At 40.5% G+C, this 22,330-nt stretch overlaps 1 protein-coding gene and 1 long non-coding RNA gene across 2 annotated transcripts in view; one reads left to right on the top strand and one right to left on the bottom strand.

Moving 5' to 3' along the window:
- The first annotated feature begins 644 nt into the window (after positions 1-644).
- satb2 (SATB homeobox 2) overlaps positions 645-22,330 on the top strand; it is a 46,167-nt gene continuing 24,481 nt past the window's right edge. The window contains exons 1-3 of the mRNA XM_042427227.1: positions 645-722; positions 9,972-10,187; positions 14,877-15,062. Coding sequence (XP_042283161.1) covers positions 10,016-10,187; positions 14,877-15,062 — 358 coding nt within the window. The 5' untranslated portion in view covers positions 645-722; positions 9,972-10,015. The remainder of the gene's footprint in view (positions 723-9,971; positions 10,188-14,876; positions 15,063-22,330) is intronic.
- On the bottom strand, positions 14,764-17,600 carry LOC121907583. Its single transcript, XR_006098905.1, has 3 exons — positions 17,509-17,600; positions 17,291-17,358; positions 14,764-15,079 (listed from the first exon to the last, which is right to left on the bottom strand). It is a non-coding gene; the product is annotated as an uncharacterized LOC121907583 (long non-coding RNA).

Below are 22,330 nucleotides of genomic sequence, written 5' to 3' on the forward strand. Positions count from 1 at the left end.
TTACTGTAACTCAGACGCCGGTGTTTGCTTTTCGGTCAGGTTTCGGTCTTGTGTTTTTTTTTTCTCCCGGGTTGTCTGTTTTGTTTACGCACGAGCGTTTTTCCGGTGGTGTGGCGTTATTTTTGCGCTTTTCTCTCTCCCGATGATGAAGCCATGAGTTCAGAGGAGGGCAGACTTACGCCACACAGACGTGTTTTGAGCTAAAAAAAAAAATGCAGACAAAAACGTAAAGGGAGGACGAAAAAAAAAAGTCCAGACCGCATCTGAAATATCAAGTTTGTGTTTGCACTCCGCTCCGAGAAAAGGATCCACAGCTCCAGGACAAGTGCTGCTGTTGACAAAGTCTCTCTCTCTCTCTCTCTCTCTCTCTCTCTCTCTCCCTCTTTCTCTCTCTCTCTCTCTCTCTCTCTCTCTCGCCTGCCAGCACTTCCCCACAGACGCGCATCCTCCGTCCACCTCTCCACTCAGTGCAGTCCGCTGCTTTACGCGCTATCGTCGCAGCACCCTCCCTCCCCCTCCCTCCCTCCCTACGTCCACCGCCACTAACAAACTTTTTTTTTAATCCTTTGTGGATCTCCGGTCCGGTTCCCGAGTCCAGATTCAGTACCAGCGTGATCCGTGTATCCGGGAGTCGAACCACAGCCCAGCCCTGGATTCAATACTCCTGATCAATGGACAGAGCCTCCTCAGCGGCCAGCAGCGCTACAGACACGCCGTAAACAGTGAGTAGTTTACAGACACACACACTGGAGGCTGCATGACCATCTGCCCGCATGAAATGATTTTAACCGGCTGTAAATCAACATAAAGTGAATATAAATGATACGTGATCAAAGAAATATAGGCCTAAATAATACATTGATCCAGTATTAGTGATATTGACCCAGTATCCAACTAATAGCAAACTTTGAATTTGAGTCAAACTTATTGTATCTTCGGTCAATATATTTGATTGAATTAAGGATAAATTATTATTATTAATGTGGCTGCAGATCAGTAGTCTAATTATAATATGTAACACACGCACATATTACTACCACTCTAATTATTATTAGTAGTAGTAGTATTACTATTATTATTATTAATAATAATAATATTAAATTAGCATGCATCTTATTTTTCAGTAATAATGCATGCAATTAATTTTGTGAAAGTTATTATTTCTCATATTTAGGTTCTTATTTTATTCCTGCATGATGAAATTCAGTTTCTTGGCACTGTACTGTGTCTTGGAGTAAAATATATTTCCATTAGGTTAATACTAGTATTTTTAATAATTGGAGTATTTTAAATATTGCACAATGTGTGGATCCGTCATTGAAATCGCACATAAGTTATTTAAAATCTCAACCAGTCTACAAATGGTTGTGAGTGAAATTATGTTTTGCTCCATTTTTTTTTTTTTCGAGCAAGTTGGCAAATACGTTGCAGCTTAAAATAGTGCAGTGTTTTATGGCCTTATAGGATTTACCGCACACACGTTCAGAATAATTTACACCAAAACTTCATCACTGCAGTGTGTGTAGCCTGTGTGTGTGTGTGTTTGTAGTGTTGGTGGTAGTGGATGCGTGTGTGTGTGTGTGTGTGTGTGTGTGTGTGTGTGTGTGTGTGTGTGTGTGTGTGTGTGTGTGTAGAATAAAACACGAATAAGTTCAGAGTAAATATTATTTTCAGAAAACAAGAAAACGTCGTAAAACGCGTCACGATATCACTTCAACAATAATTCTGTCCGCTTTGTAACTTTTTTTTTTTTTTTTTTAGAAATAATTAATGACCAATTACGTTCAGATGTGTTACTTATGTTACTAATTAACACCAGCAGAGTTTAAATAATAGCTTTTTAAACTGCATCTTCACCAGTAAACGGAACAGATGATGAATAAAACATCTTTAGAGAACAGAGAAGTGTTGCAGCTTCGAGGGCCTTTTAACCTCTGCAACACATGGGACAGTAAACACAAAGTTAACAGCAGCACTGAAGCAAAGCCGTTCTCAGAATGGATGAAAATGTTCAGTTAATTCACAAATGTGAAGAGGACTGAGATGACAAATCTGGGGGACTGTGAGGAAGTTTGGGACAAAAAGGCCTCCAGTCTGCTCTGCGCACAAGAAACCGAAGCCAAATGCGTTTGGCTACAAATGAGAAACAGTCCTCCTGCAGACCGTCATGTCAAGAGCAATATTTTGTCCTGCACTAAACAGAAAAGCTTCTTTTTTTTTGTTTGCCTGCAACCCTCAAGTTAATTTTGAATTAATACTCAGTTTTGAATAAAAGTTTTAAACACACACAGGTCAAACTCTGGTGCGCACAAGGCGTCAGAAAAACTTAGATCGCCTTAAATTTAATTCACTTCTCATTTTTAAATGTGACACTTACTCCTTTTTTTGATGCTTTCTGCATGAAAGCAGAGCCTCGTTGCACCGACAGCAGCCACTTTCAGCCCCAAACCGAAGTCTTTCGTCCTCTCTGACCTTTAAAAAAACAGCAGGCTGACTCAGTGCGCTCCTCTTTTCCAAACCACCAGGAATCCAAACAGCGTTCATGTTTACAGTGTTTTTCTCAAAAAATTTACACACATGTGAGATTCCAGCTTCCGTTCACAGAGATGACACTTTTTTTCTGTAATTTATGGATGGAGAATTTAGATAATCTGGCCTCAGATTCATATTTAAATCATAAAAGTAACGATTGAACGCACTTCGGTAATTGTAATGATACTGGTATAATTAAAATAATACGTCAAAAAGTAATGACAGCACCGTGACGCGTCAGTGTCAACCATTCTCGGTTTCCCACAAGGCGCCCATCATACACCCCCCCACTCCCAAACACACACACACACACACACACACACACACACACACACACACACACACACACACACACACACACACACACACACACACACATATAAAAACATTTTTTTGGGCCAACCGCGAGGAAAAATGAATTCGTTTCAGTTGCTGTGATGGGAGACCATCTGCACCCGCTCCAGGTTTCTGGCCTGTCTGCTTAAAGTTTGCTCAGATGTTGAAAAAAAAAAAAAAGAAGTTGACGTGAATGAGGGGTTAATGTGTAAAGAGTTTGCGTATCAAAATAGTTGGAACTGCTTATTTTTCTTTTGGCTTTCACAGAGCTGCACAGCCTTAAAATGTGTGAGGCTTTTTTTTTTCATTCTGCCGCCAAGTGTGTGAGGAGAAGATTACAGACACTGATGGTGATGCGTTAGTTGGTGGTCTGCAATTTCATGCACATTATGAAGACCCCCCTTTAACCATTTTTAGCTTGACTTTGTCATTTTTCAGTAGCTGAAATGATCTTTTATTTCACTACTAGTTAATTTCTCATTTATTCTAACTTTTTTTTAAAGGTCGGTGTCACTTTAAAGTCTGATTTCAGCCACAATTAATTAAGATTAAGATATTAAAAATCAAACCACAACTCCTCCATTTCAGTATTTCAGGAACTCCCAGTTCTCGCTGTCTTTCTGTGTGAACTACAGCTATCAGTTCACACGTAATAAGGGTGTGTCTGCGCTATTAAACTGTAGATTAGATAGTGAAGCTCTGTGGGCAGATAGGAGCTTCACTAATGATGCTCCCCATTCCAGCTGTGCCTGGGTGTCATTGCTGCTGTCTGTGTACACTGTCCCGCACAGATCACTATAATATCCCTGATTCTAGTCTTGTGCATATTTCATCTGACGCCCTGCGGCTCACGATGGTTGTTGATGATAAATTCATGTTCTTTAAAGCCCTAATGTAGTGGACGCTGAGACTTGCCCTCTCTGTTTTTCCGGCTTGTTCTTCTCCCCCCACAGTTATTCCCACTCTGGTGAGACTGGTGTGAGCTGTGGTGGATGGGTTTGGCAATCTGTGTGTGCATGAGTGGAAGTGTGTGTAAGTTGATGGGATGTTGTGGCCATTTTCTTTAAGCAGCACCAGCTTTCTAAATGTCTTAGAGGCTGCTCTGTGCAATGTTTGCATGGACAGTATAGGGTTCAACAAAATAACCAAATCACCTAATGATGTAAGGCAGTTTGAGTTGACACCGCCCTGTCACAAGTGTCAGAAAGGTTGCATCACTGTACTACTGTAACACTATTATTTTGAGCTGCGCATGCATGTGTGTTTGCTCCTCGTACTCTTACTCGTCCCCTCTGTGTGCGACTGCATTCAGAATCAGTGTGTGGTCCCTGGAAGTGTTAAAGCAGAGAGTCTGTGTAGCGTGCTGGTTGTGGTTTGTGTGGCTTAGTGTCTGTCTGTGTGTGACTCTGTGTGTATGTGTGTGTACGGATGAGTGTGTTCAAGCGCGCATGTGCATCTTCTAGCTGGAAGGGCGAGGCTATAAATGCTCACTGTTAACCCGTATTATCAAATGAGATGTTTACGAGAGAGCCAAACATGTTTGCCAGAAGGCCTTCGTCTCGCCCCCTCACCCCGGTTATTTTCCTCAGTGTGTGTTTGTGTGTGTGTGTGTGTGTGTGTGTGTGTGTGTCTCAGCCTGTGGACCCTCTCCAGAGCTACAAAAGAAAGTTGTGTCTGAGTGTGCGTTTGCCACAAAGGTCTCTCTTCCCCTCACACCAACTCTCCCCACATCACAACACTATCCCAGTAACACATCTGATGGCCATAAACGGCAAATTCCACAATAATGTAATCTTCCCTAACAGCGATCATTTCTCATAAACAGCCAAATAAAGTTTCATGATGTTCGACATTTTGTTTTCAGACTTTAAAAAACAGATTCTGACAATCATAAGTTTTTTGCACGTCCTCTTTAGTGGGGTTTTTTTTTTGCACATTTTGTTGCACGTTGATTGTGATGGAAGTGTGTGCGGTAGACTTGCAGGGAAGCGTTTTAAGCAAACCCCAGCTACACTTTATCAGCATGTCTGTCCCTCCCTGTGCATACATATACTCTATGTGTACATTCAGTGCATCTGACAGCAGGGTTTTTAATATCACTTCCCCTCCTTTCGCCTTCTTTTATCTGTGTTGCAGAGCCAAGCATTAACCAATAGCTTGATAACCCTGCTATAAAAGTGCAAGAACAGTCGTATCTCTGGATATTTTCCTATAGGTGAAGCCTCTCCCATGCTCCACTGCTATCAGTGCTAATAATGCCCTCACAGGTCTCTCTCTCTCTCTCTCTCTCTCTGTCTGGTTTGCATGCTAAAGGCATAACCTCTCATTAGCAGACACGTATCATAACGGTGAAAGAGATACCAGACAGGCAGTTAGAGAAGGAAAGACTCAATGTAAGTTTGGCTTCTCCTCTTTAAGCGTCATCTCTCTTCAATTCTGCGGCGTTCAGAGGTTAGTTGTATTTCTTACTAACATTTTCAGATCCATTGGTTTCATACATGTGCAGATTTAACATCTTATCCTGCTGTCTGGCTGATTGCGTTAACTTTTCACCCACAATTATCCGTGTTTTTCTTTTTTTCTTGTGTTTCAAATCTCGGAGCATAAGTGTGTGCGTGTGTGTGAGTTTCTGAGTGTTTACTGTGTTACTCTGTTTCCTGTACACCTACAACTTATCACACTAGGATTACAATGAAGTAGTGTGTGTGGGTGTGTGAAGCTGTCGGGGAGTGGATTTGGGAGGCAGGAGGTGACATAAAAATATTCTTCTTCAGTGCGTTTTGAAAATAGACTGTTACATCACCTTTATTCTACCTGTTGTTACCTCTAAAGTTGCACATTTTGTTTGCATCTCGCTTCAACAGAGGCCTCGCATTAAAACAGCTGGATGCAACTTTAAGTGTTTTTTCAGACATTAATCATGTGGGATAAAGAATAATGGCACAGAGGGAGAGTGGTAGAGACGGAAAGAAACTCAAATTAAATAGTGACAGAAGGAATTAAAAAAGTGCAGAGCAGTTTTCACAGACTGTTGTAAGTTCCTCTGCTGTGGCTCCCACTTTACACTTCTTTTCTTCATTATACCATATGTCTTTCAAATGGATGGGACTACCAATCAGTGTTTGTCAGCCGTCTGATTTGTAGAGTTTAGACTGGCTTTGAATTACATGTTAGCCTCTGTTTGTGTGTGTTTACGTCTTTGAGCTGGACATATTGTTTATAGGTGTGTTTGTTGTTGTGTCCTACTCTTCTATTTCTTAGGGTGTGTCTGCATTTTTGCTCTGCAATCTTGTCTTTGGCCCTCAGTATGTATTTGTTATGTCTAGAACATGTAATAATGTGGAATTTGATAGTGGCTTATCATCAAAACATGAGGACGTCCCAGTATCAAACATAATGCGGGACAAACAGAGCAGAGTGGGGTTTTTTTCTTTATGTCTGATAGCAGAAATATTTAAAGTTGTTATTACATTTTTATTATTAGAATATAGAAGCTTTTTAACCTGTATTGATAATTTAATCAACTGCGCATTTAGAAGAAAATCCTTAATAATTTATTGCACTGTTTCTCTGAGGGGCATGACAGTTGCTCAGAAAAGCAATAAACTGGGAAATGTGTCATGAACCTTTCCTTATCAAATAAGACATTACATTTGTTACCCGTCTCCATAGCAGACATGCAACAGCTCCTCTTATCACTTTATTAACTGCTTTAAGTATCACACGCCTTATTCAACAATGCAATGCAGATGGATTAAGTATATGGTCGATAACAGTCGTAGTGTTTGAAGCCTGATATCCATGTTGTTAAATCCAGGATTTTAGTGGCAGTCATTAACATGTGATGTACTGTATGTAGTCATACAGTTATCAAGTCGTGCCCACATTTGACTAAAGATGATCTTTAGAACAAAAGGTTGTTGCTCAACACATCCATAATAACTGCATAAAATACATTTGCATTTTGTCAGTCTGTGACCGCGGATGTGTTTATATTGATGTAAGTCCACACCCAGGTCATTATTTACATGTGTGCCAGTGTTGTTTTAAGGTGTTTAAAATGAAAGAAAGATTATTTAAAAAGCTGAATAAAAGAAAGCAAGGATGCAAGAAAGAAAGTGTGTCTCGGTAAATGAATCAATTATTCCTCTCTATTTGTATATAGACAGTGATCATACAAATCTGAGGACTCTCTACAGGCTGCTTCTACACATTGTCACAGTCACATCTTAATATTTCATCAGTTGCATACTTACCCTCAATATATTATGCACACTTCTAAACTGCTGAAATCAGACGCCTGTTGTAAGAACTACTAAAAACTTTCATGTCAGTCGTAAGTTATATTTTATTTTTTGATCCTTAAACCAATAACGCGTCTTTTAGCACAAACTGAATAATAGAGATTAAAGCACCGGCACAATAAGGGACTGTATGAAAATGATTGGGGTAGTGAGGGCGTCTGAACCTTGCTTCACTTTGTAAGAAAAAAAGCTTGGTCCTTCCAAAAACTGCAACACCCTCCCCATAACATGTCAAAATAATATAACACTGCCAAACTGGTACAACCAACTCGATATCTTTAAAACGCCTAATGTACACAGTAATAAAAACCTGATACAGAGACAGAACTGTTGTCTTCTACATATGGCAAATTATGAATTATGAACCATGGCGCACATGAAAGTTATCTTTTTGATTAAACTATTTATGTAACTATTAACTACAAAGAAAGGCTGAAATAAAAAAAATGGACGAGAAGAAAAGAAATAAATGACTCTCTCTGACCCCTGCTCTCCTAAAAAAAAAGGTTTACCCAACTATATTTAGCCAAAATAAGAATTACAACACCCCACCTCCTCTTCTCTGACCCCATTTTCCCCACTAATAATTTTTCTACAGTTCCTAAAACTTTTTAAAAGTTGAAACTGAAATACATTCCCACTTTGCACAATTAAAAAAAAAAAAGTTTCATCTGATTTTATGTTCCCTGGTAGTCATCTGACCTGGTAATATTTTCCATTGTTGAGGTGGGACATCTTATCTCTGGGATGGCACTGAGTGAGTGAGTGAGGGTTGACAAAAAATGCACAGCGTGATAATCTTTTTTTATCTCTTAGGTCAAATACCAAATGAAACGTAATTGAAGCAGGATGTGTTGGGAGATTAGATGATGCTGGGAAACTGTGTGTTTCTGTTATTGTGCGTGCATGTTTGTGTGTGTGTGTGTGTATGTGTGTGTGTGTGTGTGTGTCCCAGGTTAGATGGTGAGATGTCGGCAGGGCCAGGTCTTGATAGGGATCGTCAGTAGCGGGGCAGCTACGACAGGTTAGGACCTGAAGGTGATAAAGACAGATTCTCCGGAGGATTATTTTTGAACAGGAGGTGAAAAATTCAAAATGAAATAGTCTCAGATTTGACCTCTTCTTGCAGTCTCACTAACAGGGCAGGTAGAGTTACACTAAAGAGCAGCGCTGACTGTAAATTGCAGCTGACAGCAGCCAGTGAATTTCTCTCAATGTTGTATTATATTGAGGTGATCTTTATTGTAGCTACAACATTGCTAGTGGTTAGATTTATTTGCAAAGCCTCCCTTTTTTCTCAGCAAGCCTCACATTGTGAATTATAGCTACCACTGTACTCACATTTAAACTCATTGCTTTCCACTCAGTGTAACTCTTTGAACTTGTTTTCTCTTTTTTTTAAGCCACTTTTATTAAACTCTGCCACTTGCAGTTTTGCTCTTTGCCTCACACACTTTTTAATCACGCCAAAGCTAATGTTTTTAATTTATTATTCATTTTGATTTTTTGCCCGAGCTCTTAATACTTCTCAGATTGAAGTTTTGGGGTTTTTTTTTTTTTTCTTTTTGTGGTGAATGGTGTTTTTCAGCTGTGTTGTTGTGAAAGAATGAGAGTCAGTATAGAAGGTAGAGAGAAGGCGAGAATGAAAGGAAGAGGAGGAGGAGGAGGGGGAGGAGGAGGAGAACAGAGAGACACCACAGTTTGAGAACATTGTCTTTTGTTCAGGGTTACAACAGCTGGAGCAGTAAACGCTGCAGAAATATTAAAAAGTGAGGGGCGGGGGTGCAGTTTCTAATCAAGCACTGTGGAATATGCCACACTCAAACAATAACCATGGATTCTCCCTCATTTGTTCTGGTGAATTGCTGGCCAATATCACTCAGCACAGAGACCCTCTGTGTTTTTCCACTTCCAAATCTGGTCACTAACTTGATTTCCATACTCTAATAGAAAAACCTCCCATGCTTGCTCTCTTCTCTCTCTCGCGCCATTTTTTCCACTGCAGTTTCTTATCTCTCTCTCTCTCTCCCTCTCTCTCTTCATTGAGGGTCACACATGCTGGCAGATATTGTCCAGGGGCTCGTATGTAAATAAAAGCAGTCCATTTGGCCTGAGCAAGCTGGCTGCTCTTTGATACTTTGGCGTATGTCCCCTGTCTGGCCTGGCAGTGTTTCTAATGGCATTACCCTGTATTAGACGTTTGGCTGACGCTCCCTTATCAAGGGACACCAACCCACGAGGCTGCACACTCTCATGTAAGTGTGTGTCAATGTTGGGGGTTGTGTCAACACATGTGTATGCGCTTATGATCCGATACTGACACTACATAATGTACAGTCTCAGCAAACGCTGATAAGGGACTGTCTCTCTATGCCTCTGGTTCACTTTTTGTCACTTAAAGAATAAGGCTGTTATTATTCTATATTGTTCTTACTGACATAGAAAGCTCATGAAAAGACTAAAAACAGAAATGTGCAGGTCGTGTTACTGAAGATATACTGTAAATCTTTAAAAGTGAGTCACAAATATATTGTTTCATTTTTTTTAAATAGGCAAAGTAATGTCCTAAAATGGCTGGGCACTGTAGTTTTTAGCAAATATTTATAAAGCAAGAGTAAATAGTGCGTTTGTGGGGGACACTTTTCAGACACAGATGAATACACATTTGGTGCACTAGCAGCAGTAGCCATCAATTCCCATTTTCTTCCTGCGAAACATACCATCCTCTTTCAATAATTTTTCACCCGTAATGACAACTTGTATTCCCGTCTCCTCTTTATTCCCCTTCATTCTTTCCAGACTCTTTTTCTCTGGCTGGAGCTCCTCTGGGGGCCTGGAGGAGGATGGAGCGAGGAGGGGAGAGTCCCATCACCCAGGATAGCCCCGAGCGGAGGGGAGGCAGCCCGGATCTGAGCGGCCTCCCACCACCGGGGAAGAAGGGCCGGTTGGAGCTCAATGGGAGCCCCACCGGGCCCCGCATACGCCACAATGGAGCCCCACTGAGACCCCTAGGAGGTAAGCAATAAGTTGACAAAAAGATGCCAACATGAGGACTGAATAAAGAGCAAAACATACTTGTGGATGATTCACTGTTTGAAGAGATAGGTTTAAAGACGAGATATCTATTTTTTAAATGTGGCTTCTAAAAAAAAAAACCTTGAAACTTTACACATTATCAGATTGTTGCAATAAGTTGAAAAAGAGAAAACTAGATGGTGACATTTCACCCAGGTTTCAGAGGTTTTCTAGCTCTTATGTACCCAATTCAAAGACAGCATTTGGCTCTGCACTGAGCCACATCCTGGCCATGAGTCGAGTTTGGCTCAGTGCACAGTGTTGTAGTGTGGCAGCACTGCTGGGAGAACCAGAGCTGTTTCTACACTGTTAATCTATAAGTCTGGGGGGAACTGTATAATACAGGCTTACCAAATAAAGGAGATTGCTCCATATAAACAAGATTTATACAACTCACTCTGGCTTATCGATCCCTGCATTCATTGTGAAAGTTGTTTCTTGTTTATGTGTGTGCATAATGTGTGTATGCACTTGTCCCTCTGTCTGGGTGTTGCCATATGTTTGCAGGAATGCCTCCCTTTAATCTCTTAAACTCTTGCTTTCCCCTTACATTTTCCTTTCACTTTTTAAACTTACTGAAGCTAAATCATTATCATTTTTATAGTTTACAATGACTGAAAAATTAGAAGTCAAGACACGATGATTTTAACACCATGTTGGACACATTCAACCCCCCCTCCAAATTCATTCTTGAATATTCCTGCATATGGTGTGCTTGGCTGCATAACAGGAGTTTGTAAAGATGGAACCATCCGTGGTTTTAGAGAAGCTGAGGAGGTTAACAAAGCGACAAGGGGCTCAGATTTGACCACAGTCAGAAGAGAGGGAGAGCGTATGAATGAATGTTAGCATGTAAAGAGGGAGAACACGTCTCTGTGTGAGAAAAATGACGAGGGACTGAAGGAGGGACAGAGAGAGGAAAGAGGAAGGGGTTTCCTGTACTGAACGGGCTGGTTGGCCTGTAATAATGACGGGTTGTCTTTGAAGACAGGAAACTCGACGTGTCTCCTCCAAACCACACTGCTGCCACGAGGAGGGGGCCACACACAAACACACACACACACACACACACACACACACACATACACAAACACATACACAGAGCGTGCAAACACAAACACACACATTTACATAGTCACACGCACTCACTCACAAACACATATGCTCCGACACTCACACCCAAGCAATGCTGCCAAAACACACACACACACACACACACACACACACACACACACACACAGCACACAGCACACATATCTTATTTTAATATCCCCGTTCACTCATCCCCATACATATTAGAGGGATTAGAGGTTTGAGGCAACATCACATCATCCAAACCAGATCACAGAGTCAGCGGGCAAATCACAGGACACTGGATATAAGAGAAGACAGACTGAGGTGGAGACGGAGGATAGAGTGAGATAGAGCCAGAGAAAGAGAGAGAGAGAGAGAGGGTGAGAGAGAACAGGAGAGAAAGAGAGAGAGAGAAAGAGAGAGAGAGGATTGCTGGTCGGAGGGAGCTGCTCTGTGTTGACAGTTATATTTCCCTGTTGGGGGAAATTCACTTACTTGAATTGGCACGGCGCTCCAGTGTGTAATTCACTCCATGAGAGCCTGGAGGACTGGGAGCAGAGTGATTAATGGGGAGGAAATAGAAATATAGGAATTGACTGATTAAAACAACGGGTGGGATGGTTCAGGGGAGGGGGAGCTAATGCTGCATGCACCTCATGTGTTTGTATGGAGGAGCAAGTTTGTGTGTGTGCACAGGGAAAAGGAGGCACATGTGTATGTGTTTGGTATTGTGTGGAATCCATGCGGTGAAACACATTGCCATACCCTGTATTATTAGTGCTGGGACACTGCCTAATGCTCTCAGTCCATCATTTCTTCAGAGAGCTTTAATTAATTGACAGTTGACAGGTGGCCCAAAACCAAAAGCCTTTTAGGGGAAAAGCTGATATTGGAGAAGAAGGAATGATGTTAGTGCAGGGAGCCAAAAGGACACTGGTGCCGGATGGGAATATTGGAACTGAATACTTAATGTAACCAGAGAGGAACAAGTGCTTTTCTCCATTTCAATGTGAAATAGTCCTATTAATAACATTGTGGGAATGGGGTTTATGATAAAAAAGTAAGAAATAATACACAACAAGGTATCCATATATAATAAAGTAATAGATGAGGTGGAGCTGAAGAATGCAAGTATCCGAGGAATTACTTCCAATTTTTGCCAGTGTTCAGTTCCAGTGCAGGAAGTAGTATGCCCTTAATGTCGGAAATGAAAGGTGTGGAGGTCGGGGTTGTAGATGATTATATCCAACTTTCATGCCAGACACTGAAGGTTGCGTCCTGTCACAGATCTATGATTAACATCCACCTTTTTATGAACCGTAACCATTATCTTTCCCTAATGGATAGATACAGTTTTAAATACGTTTTTGCACAGAAGGAAGCTTGTGGATTTCGGCCCCCATCACTTATATTGCAAGTGCATTATGAAGGGATTCTCATAATGAACAGGAGGAACGATTATGGCAAGAAAAACCTATATCAGTGTTCATTTGAGCGCCTGACTATTCTTTTACACATATGCTACGATGTGAAGCAGAGCAGGGTATTTCCCCCACTGAGCTCATCATTTTCAATACTGTGATACCTAGAGCATTATTATACATGTGCTAAAACATAGCCCTTATATGAAAAGTGTTTTTTTATGTGTTTCGTCAGTTTAACTCGTGGTTAAGTTTAGTCACTTGTGGGTTAAAAGAGTATTTCAACATATTGGGAAAACTGGGACAGAACATGTCATTTTTCCACTTCAGTTTTTGTACAGATTAATTAATTAATTACTGAGCTTTAAAGGGTTTCCCCCTGTTTCCACTCTTTGTGCTAAGCTAAGCTAACTCGCGGCTGGCTGTAGCCTCATATTGATCAGACAGATATAAGAGCCAATTTTCTCATCTAAGTCTTGGCAAGAAAGCAAATGAGCGTATTTCCCAAAATGTCAGACTATTCCTTTAACTAGTAACATAGTGCGAAGCATTGTAGAAATGAAATCTGTTCATTTCCTCACATTGCTGCCTTTAATGATGGCGGAGTGCTTCTGATGTCAGCTACATTTTAGCAAATGCTCCTAGCCGCATGGTGTAGTCCAACTGACTTTTTAAAAACATTTCACCATGTAGATGATTTAAAATCAGGATTTTTAAACTAAACAAAGTTACACATTTAAGCCTTAGTATGACCTGGGCACTGATTTACAACACTAATTAAAATATTGGCTGGAAGTATGATTGTAGTGTTCCGATAAATGACAAATGGGTTGCCAACCAATGCCAACCAATCAAAAGTGAGTATCTTCCCTGCCCATTGTACAATAAATACTAGAACGTGAATATAGCATGAGTCAGTTGTTCAAACACTGAAAACACTGAAAAGGTGGAAGTAATGTGATGTCATCATGGACCACAAAATCTCTTAGGGACGATGTTAGTGTGGTTTGACTGATAAAGCGTGTGAGTTTGACACTATTTATTTGCATCCCATCTGTCACCAACAGTCCATGTTTCTTTTAACTATGACCACCATCTTCCTCTAACATCAGTGAAATAGCTTCTGTCTAAACAAACTGCAAATGTGGAGTTGGCAGATCAGAAAGATTATTTTTGTGACAGTGTTGTCTAACAGCATTTGTTACGCCCTGGCAAACGATATCATCCGGACAAAATAGGCACCTGATGAGAAAAGACTTGTATGGGTTGTTTTGAAAGACAATGACAAACGACATACAGTATTTTGTCAATTACATTGAAAGACGTGTTGAAATCGGCGAGTCCCAGGTGGCTGAAGCATAGTGATGAACAGCATGTCTATGACCTACTAATCTTTGTGTCAGTTAATAATTAATATAATTGTCCCAAAACCCAGACTTCCACCAGAAGGCCCTCTCTTCCACATTTGTTGTGGATTTTAGCTCCAGTTTGCTTCTTCAAACTGTTGAACAGGAGAATCTGGTTTGGCTCTCACCTGGCCTGAATTTGCATAATGAAGACTGATTGTATCATGTATATTCAGGAAATTTTGTTTTGACCTTACACCTCAGTATTAACATTTTATAATTGTATGTATTAACTGTATAATGTTGTAAGATTTTAATATATAGAATCACTATTGCTATAAACCCTATGGTTTTCTTGGCAGTTAAATTGTTATTTTTTTCACTGTTGCTGTAATGAGAGCAGCAGCTGTTATCAGTGTAGGTCTTTTGTATATTGTCTTTGCATATGTGTTTGCCAGTCATAATAATGGCTTCCCTATCTATTAAGCCGTTAGATAAAATGTCTGTAAATGTCTTGTAGGCAGTGTACAGCACTGTTAGGACTGTATATCATTTATTTTACTTCCAAATGAATCTTATTAATAATTTCAGGTGTTGCTAAATTCAACATTGGAAAATCTAAAAGCATAAAGTGATTACAAGCTTGACCCATAATGAATACAATGCACAGGTTTGCTTTCTATGAGGGATAAACCATATTTTTTATCACAGACAATAAAACCAGACACTGAAAGAATCTTCCTCTTTTTTCCTTTTTCTTTTTTCTTTCCCCTCATCCTGCTCGACAGGTCTGATGATTCCAGTCTTCTGTGTGGTGGAGCAGTCAGATGGAGGGATTCAGACGGAGGGATGTGAGGGGAGAGAGGAGCATGCAGAGTTTGTGCTGGTCAGGAAGGATATTCTCTTCTCTCAGCTGGTGGAGACGGCTCTGCTGGCCCTCGGATACTCCCACAGCTCAGCTGCACAAGCCCATGGTCAGTCAGAAAGACGCCTACAATCATAATCACATCAGTTCTGTCACATCTCTCTATTTGTTTCTGAAAGAAAATGAATCATCGTATTTTTAAAATAAACTGGTAGCTATTTCGCAAGCAAAGCTCTCTGAATTATAATTCAAAACTCTTTGAAGTTAATTATGTGTAAAGTACTGATCATTTATCTACTGGAAAATAACCATCTTTTCAAACAAATATATGTTTACAATGTAAAACACCCCATCTATTGACATCAAAATTACTGAAGGAGCACAAAACAACAGTGAAGCAAAATTATAGAACACGTGATAGAGACAGAGATGCAAGCGCAAAGTTTTGAGAGCACCCATGAGGAGAACTGTGAGTATGATGAACGGATTAAACCTAAAATGTTCCAAAATTATAGTGAGCTATAGGTCTTAATGGGCTCACAGTCCTCTAAGATGCATCTTTTTATAATGAGAAGTGAGTTCTCAAGCTCGGGATTGAGTGCCGAAAACTTTTTTAGTTCTCTTAAATCTGCCCTTAAATGCACTGAAATCTTGACTTTCAGACTGAGTTTATTTTTGTGCTTCCTCATTAACTTTGTCGTCAATAAACTGTTTTAGCATAAACACACTTCATGAAAGCAGATGAATGCCTTTGTCTGGTTAGTCTTTCCTGGAGGGGACAAAAAAAAAAAAACGTCTGCTGCTCTGAAGTGATACGTTTGACGAAGATAGCTAGCAGGAGTCACCACCCACACCCACTTCATTGACAGAAAATTCAAGGCAAAGGATGTTGAAGTAGTGGACACAACTGTTTATTTGACAAGTGATACCACAGCAATGAGCACTTACCAAAAAAGAAAAATGCTGCCAAAATCAATAACCGTTGCAGATTGCTTAACTTAAACCACACACGACTAGGCAGAGGAATACTGAGAAACAGTTTTCAGGGCATGCTGCCTCCTTTATTTCGTGTGAGGAGAGTTAGGTTAAGACCATTATTAATAGTCATGATTTTCCAACCACCAGTGTCTCTCACTGTTTAAACTACGGTACTACTGACTCAGAATTAAATACTGTGCAGCTTACGGGTCAAGACGAGAACGATCTTTGAAAGGAGACTCTCCCTCTAATCAGCGGCCTGAGAGGCAAACTGGATGTGAGGTTGTCTATTTAGAGCCGACACTGTACTGTTACAATGGCAATAAGCACAAGAATGTTTCAAAAACACAACTAAGACACAGACAGAGCCTGTAAAACTCATTAAAGACACAACAAAGAGCTGGACAGGAATGTCTCCACAAGACAAAAATACATTGTGTGTGTGTGTGTGTGTGTGTGTGTGTGTGTGTGTGTACAGTATGTGTGAGAATGTTTATGAAGCAGAGGAAAAGAAAAACTCTGTAATTTATTGTTGCACACATGGTAGTCATTGCAACAGGACAGTGTCATTTACTGCTGTCTTTTCTCAAGTATGCAGAATATTCCATCTGGGGAAATTGCCTCACATCAATATAAACTGGTAACAACAGAGCGACAGTGAGCAACATGGCTATTGCAATAGACAGAAAATGGTGGGAGATCCCCATCTGTTTGAAATCTCACTTGAGTGTTTGTGTGTGTGTGTGTCATCACCAGCAAGTCTTGTTAGATTTAAGTCTGCGGATCCGTGTATAGGCAGACGTGGTTCTAATGTGCAGGAGATTGCATGCATGTGTGAATGTGTGTTCTCCTCATCTGATAAACACACTGCCACAGGTAATCCCTTTACTACCTCAAGGCCAACAGCTCTTATCAGGCCCCCTTGCCCACCTGCAGAGGACCATGTACTCTCTGCCTCCACCTTACGAGCTCCAACACACGTCCAGCTGCTCAACTGCTCGACATAAATCACATCTCAAACAAGTCTGATGTTCAGTCTGCTACATGTAGAGCTTTGAACATAAATAGCCAAATTTATTTTTAGAAATTAAGTTCAAACAATCTCTGATAATGGACTGATTATCTGAACTGTACACAGCTGTAGTGCCACTACCTCATACGAAGGGTAGAAGTTGTTGTTTGGCACTGGAAAACTTGAAAGAGGTTGTTGAAGATGCAGGGTGGTAGCCAGAAGTACATGCAAAAAAAGTGGCATTTATTAACTGAAAAATGAATGAAACAAAGGCAAAAATTGACCCCGGGAATGCAACAAATAGATAGATAGATAGAAAGCTGCCACCTACTCTCCTCGCCTTTTACCTTCTCAGCCTCACTTGACTGGAACGTACCATCTGTTCAGGTTACCACAGGGTGAGCTGAATACAATGCTTCCAAACCATACAGAGCAAAACAAACAAACATTAATACAGGATGTATGTTTTACTGATAACAATCACAATTTATCTATGGACACACACACACACAGCTATGAGTGCACAAAGGTTAACAGAATGTCATTTACTACAGAGCAGTTTTACCTTTCTTGACTCAACTTGACACTCACTCACTGCTTAGAGTACCTAATGATGTGCACCTGTTTTCACAATCACTGATTAAGCAGATGATCTGCCCTAACGTCACGAAACACTCACATCAACTATTCAACTTTTACAAACCTATGTTGTTATTTGTATAAACTGACTGATAAATCAATAGATTAACTGAAACATCGGACTGAAATTAATAATTGAACACAGAAAAAAAAACTTTCAAAGGTAGCGTGTGATTTCATATCTTTCCAAACTTTTCTCACCCACTGAGAAGAACAGTCAGATGTTTCAGGAACAGATATTAATATTTGGTGACTTGATAATACATCATGCATATAATGTTGTTGCACACTCACTGTTTTCCAGGACAGTTTAGTCATCTGTTTTTCATTTCCCGGTTCTTTCCCACATTAGCATCACAGACTTTCAGATATCCGGGGAGTGTGTGGACTGTGATCACTTCCAAAGTAATAGTGATACTTTGGTGAAAGCGCTTATGACAAATGAACAGTAGAGATGTCTGATAGTCCTAGCTTGTTAGCAATGTCTTTCTCCAAATCTTGAGCACATTCTGTAGTTTGTTCTGTTTCTGTTTCTGTAGTCAGATGAGACATAAAAATATGAGCAGTCAGACAATCATGCATGTGTTAAACAAATCGCCATGTAAGCCAAACTCATTTGGAAAAGAAAACTAAGGTGAATGACGAAATTATTGCCAAAACTGTCTAAATGGTTTAAACAACCATCAGAGGTTACAGACTGACTTCCTGGTTTGGACAACTTTGATCTACTGTACTTGCTGTAGTGGGTTATTGCCCGGTTTACTTCAGTAGTAAAGTAGTTTAAATTATCAAGCTAAACAGTTTGCTTCTCTTGCCAAACTTAGTTGTATAGATGTTGCTGTTTTCCCAGATCTCCACAATTTCTTTGATGAGTAGGAATGATGGTCAGTACAACAAAAATTACACTCAATTCATACAAAACCAGAATGGATTGTTTTCTTTAAGGGATTGCCTTTGATTGCATTAAAAGTCAATATTTTCCAATTATTTCAGATGCCTTAGCACCACTGCTGTTAGCAAAATATTTCTCATCCATTTCCGGTAAATGGGATGGAAGGATTATGAGGGAATCACATAAAAAAAACCCTAAAATCAAGAATATTAAATGCCACCCGAAAGCTATTTTAAAGGTACAGCATGTAGGATTTAGTGGCTTCTAGCAGTGAGGTTGCAGATTGCATCCAATTGAATACCGCTCCCCCCTCCCCTTCCAAGCATATAGGAGAACCTATGGTGGCCGTGACACCCACAAAAAATGTGAAAGGTCCTCTCTAGAGCCAGTGTTTGGTTTGTCCGTTCTGGGCTACTGTAGAAACATGGCGGCGCAACATGGCAGCCTCTGTGGAAGAGGACCCGCTCTCTATGTAGATATAAAGGGCTCATTCTAAGGTAACGACAACACAACAATTCTTGTTTTCAGGTGATTATACACTAATGAAAACATACTTATGAATATTATATTCCATCTCTGCCAAGCCCGTTCAGCTAGATGCCACTAAATTCTACACACTGCACCTTTAAAGGATAATAATTTTGAAAATATCTTGTAATTAGACATGCACGCTGCTCATGTTTTCTAGTGCAACTGTATCAATTAAGCTGTTTGGCGGCTTTTATTTTTTTGCATAGTCTATCTGATCATCTCAGACATGCAAATGTCCTTTTGATATGTCCTCTGTCCGTCCAGTATAAAAAAAAATTATTAACTCATTCTTGTCAGCTGATTATGTTGGAGATCCTTTGTTGTGTGTTTTTTGTTGTAAAATTCAGAACTGCAATTGACAGCCTGTTAAAGCGATTTCAAAAAATAAACAGTGCACAGATGCACATTATTCTACAGTGATGGCCTAAAATAGGCCACTAAATTGTACAGCGAGTGTTATGGTTTGCAGATGAATGCCATTAGTAGCACTTTTAGCCTCAATGTTTTTGCCAAGTATCAGGGGAGGTCTCTCTCTGTCTGTCTCATCAGTGTGTATGGAAAACAGCGAGCCACATTGGTCCCCTGTCCACATCAATGCGCTCCTCTCTAAAAACACCACACCAGGGGCTTCAAAGGCTAGACTAAACGGGACATCACAACTCGACACAAACAAAGCTCCGAGAGTTGACTTAAGCTCTGTTCACTTACAGTGTACACACACACACTTGTAAACTTTATTTAACCCATGCACGGATGCCTTTGCACACGCTCACACTAAAATTTACATACACTTGGTGTAGAATACAATGTAGTCATGCAGTATCACAGACAAAACACACACACACACACACACACACACACACACACACACACACACACACACACACTTCCCCCAGCTTCTCTCAAATGAATACTTTTTGTTTTTTAAAACAAGCGTTTATGTTAAATGAATAATTTTTGGCTTAAATTATACATTTTTTCCCCTGCGGTCCATGACCAAAATTACACAGAGTCCCAGCTATTTTCTCCCTGTTTGAATTGTGTCCTGCATTCTTGTGTCCCAGCGGTGTATTTAAAGTCCCAGCTGAGGACCATGGCCTTTCTTTAATTAGCTTAGCCCAGTAATTAACTGGGAGATATTGTTTATTTCAATTATAAGGGTCTGAAGGCTTTTATAGAATGGATGGGCGCAGACCTGTACTTTACGGCTTTAGTCAGTGAACAGTTAACAGTGGTCAGTGAGAGAGTGAGAGAGAGAGGGAGAGAGCATTGTTGCAGTGCCACGTCTAAAAGGCCACAAAGGGTCACTGCTGCAGACCATGTCAGCAATTTACTGGACATCTGAGTTTAGACCTTTTGTGAATTGTAGTCTTGGTCCTGTCACATTTGAGTACCACTTTCTTACAGAGCATTCTTCTTTACTTAAACCGTATTTTATTTATTAATTGTTAATAAATGATTCATTAATGCTTTAAAAATCAGTACCAAACATTGATAAGAACAATCTTACTTATTTGCCATGATCGGTGAAAGCAGCAACATCGCTAACAAGAAGTCTGGAGGGGCAAAAAAGACAATCATATAAAAAAGAAGCAAGTTTTTAAACATATTACACAAACTATCAATTGTAAACATTCATCACAGTTTACAGATCAGCCTCCTGGTTCAGATTCAACCTACTGTGTGCTTGCAGTAGTGCGCACATGGTTTTTCTGTGTGATGAGTGGTGACTGAATGCTATTGCATCTTTCTTGCTTCATCAGACTTATTGTAGAAATGTTGCCTGTTCCCCTATGTCAGCAGTTACTTTGGTAAGTACAATGTTTTCATAACGTATAGAAATGATGGCCAAAGCTACAAAAAGTCATGAATTAATTCTCAATTCTTGACTTAGTAACATATAATTAGACTTTACTTATTAAGACTTGATGGGTCAGGCTGGGAATGCAGTTCTCTGAAGATACATGTAAATGTCTATGTGGGTCTACAGAGAGTGTTATGGGTAACTGTAGGTGACAGGTGTTTGCACAAGGAGCTGACGCACATAACTCTGACACCTCGACAGAGCATTGTGCAGACCTGAGTGTCAAGCAAGACAACTCCTATCAGGAGGCAGGTTAGAAAACAGAAAAGAAGAAATACATAAATGTTCTAGCCTTTATTAGAAAGTGTGTACATCATTATTAATGGGTCAGAGAGTTATTTTCAGGTCAGTAAAGCATTAAAATGATTAATTAAAATTAATAAAGCTAAATTTACAAACCCTTCATGAAGTATGCTTCAGTAGAAGGTATAACTTGTTGCAAGCCCAAGATGGCGTTTCCTTAGCAGAGGGCTTGACCTCTTGCCCACTATTTTACAAATGAGCGTTTCAGAGGCATTTCAGAAGTGTTTCAGAAGCGTTTCAGCAGAGTGGAGCGCTCTCTGAAATGACAGCATGATGTTTATCAAGAGGAGTTCCTCAGGGTGGAATGGTGGATGATGAGTGAGTGATGGTGAGTCAGACGTATGGGGTTTCCCTGTGTGTGCGCCACGGGTGGGACCTGGAACGAGTTTGGAAGAAGCCCTGCATGCCTGTACAGGCTGCTGCGACCATTAAGACTTATTCTAGCATGGGACAATGGGATTACTCTGTGTGCACGTGTACATGTGAGTGTGTGTTTGCATGCAGGCAGCCATGCGTGCAGGCCTGTGCGAACATTGACAAGAGGAGTCAGAGACATGAGTGTGTGTTTGTGTATGGATTTGCGTTTGTGCGGATGGGCACACTCAGACATGAGCCAAGCCACTAGCCGGCCACATAAAAGCATGTCTCTGGGAGGTGGAATTTTAATGTGGAAATGGGAACAATGATTTCTACTTTTAAATGTGGACAAGAAGCAGAGCCCATTGAACAGCAGACCAAAAATGATGGATCAATTATTAATGTGTTTACCATCACACTGTGAGCGTGTGAGTGTGTGCGTGGGTGAGTGTGTGCTTGCATGCAAGCTGGTACATGTACATGTCCACTTCCCTGTGTGATGTCATGAGTCCTCTGTGAGTTTGTGTCTGTCTGCTTATTCACGCATTTGCTTCCACCCAGCATGGCATTAGAGAAATTGTCAGGGCTTATTTTCAGATGTGTGGATGCTGCCTGCTCAAGATAGCCAGAAGAAGCATCCCCGTACCTGAATGGTTACTGTGCATGCCACATAACCGCAACGTCCCTAACTTGATTCCAGCCAGGGGCATTTGTTGCATGTCATACCCATCTCCCTCTCCCCTTGTTACCTGTCTGCCTCTTCACTGACCGCTATCCAATAAAGAAAAAGATAGCCAGAAG

Source organism: Thunnus maccoyii, chromosome 11, assembly GCF_910596095.1.
Source record: "Thunnus maccoyii chromosome 11, fThuMac1.1, whole genome shotgun sequence".
NCBI lineage: Eukaryota > Metazoa > Chordata > Actinopteri > Scombriformes > Scombridae > Thunnus > Thunnus maccoyii.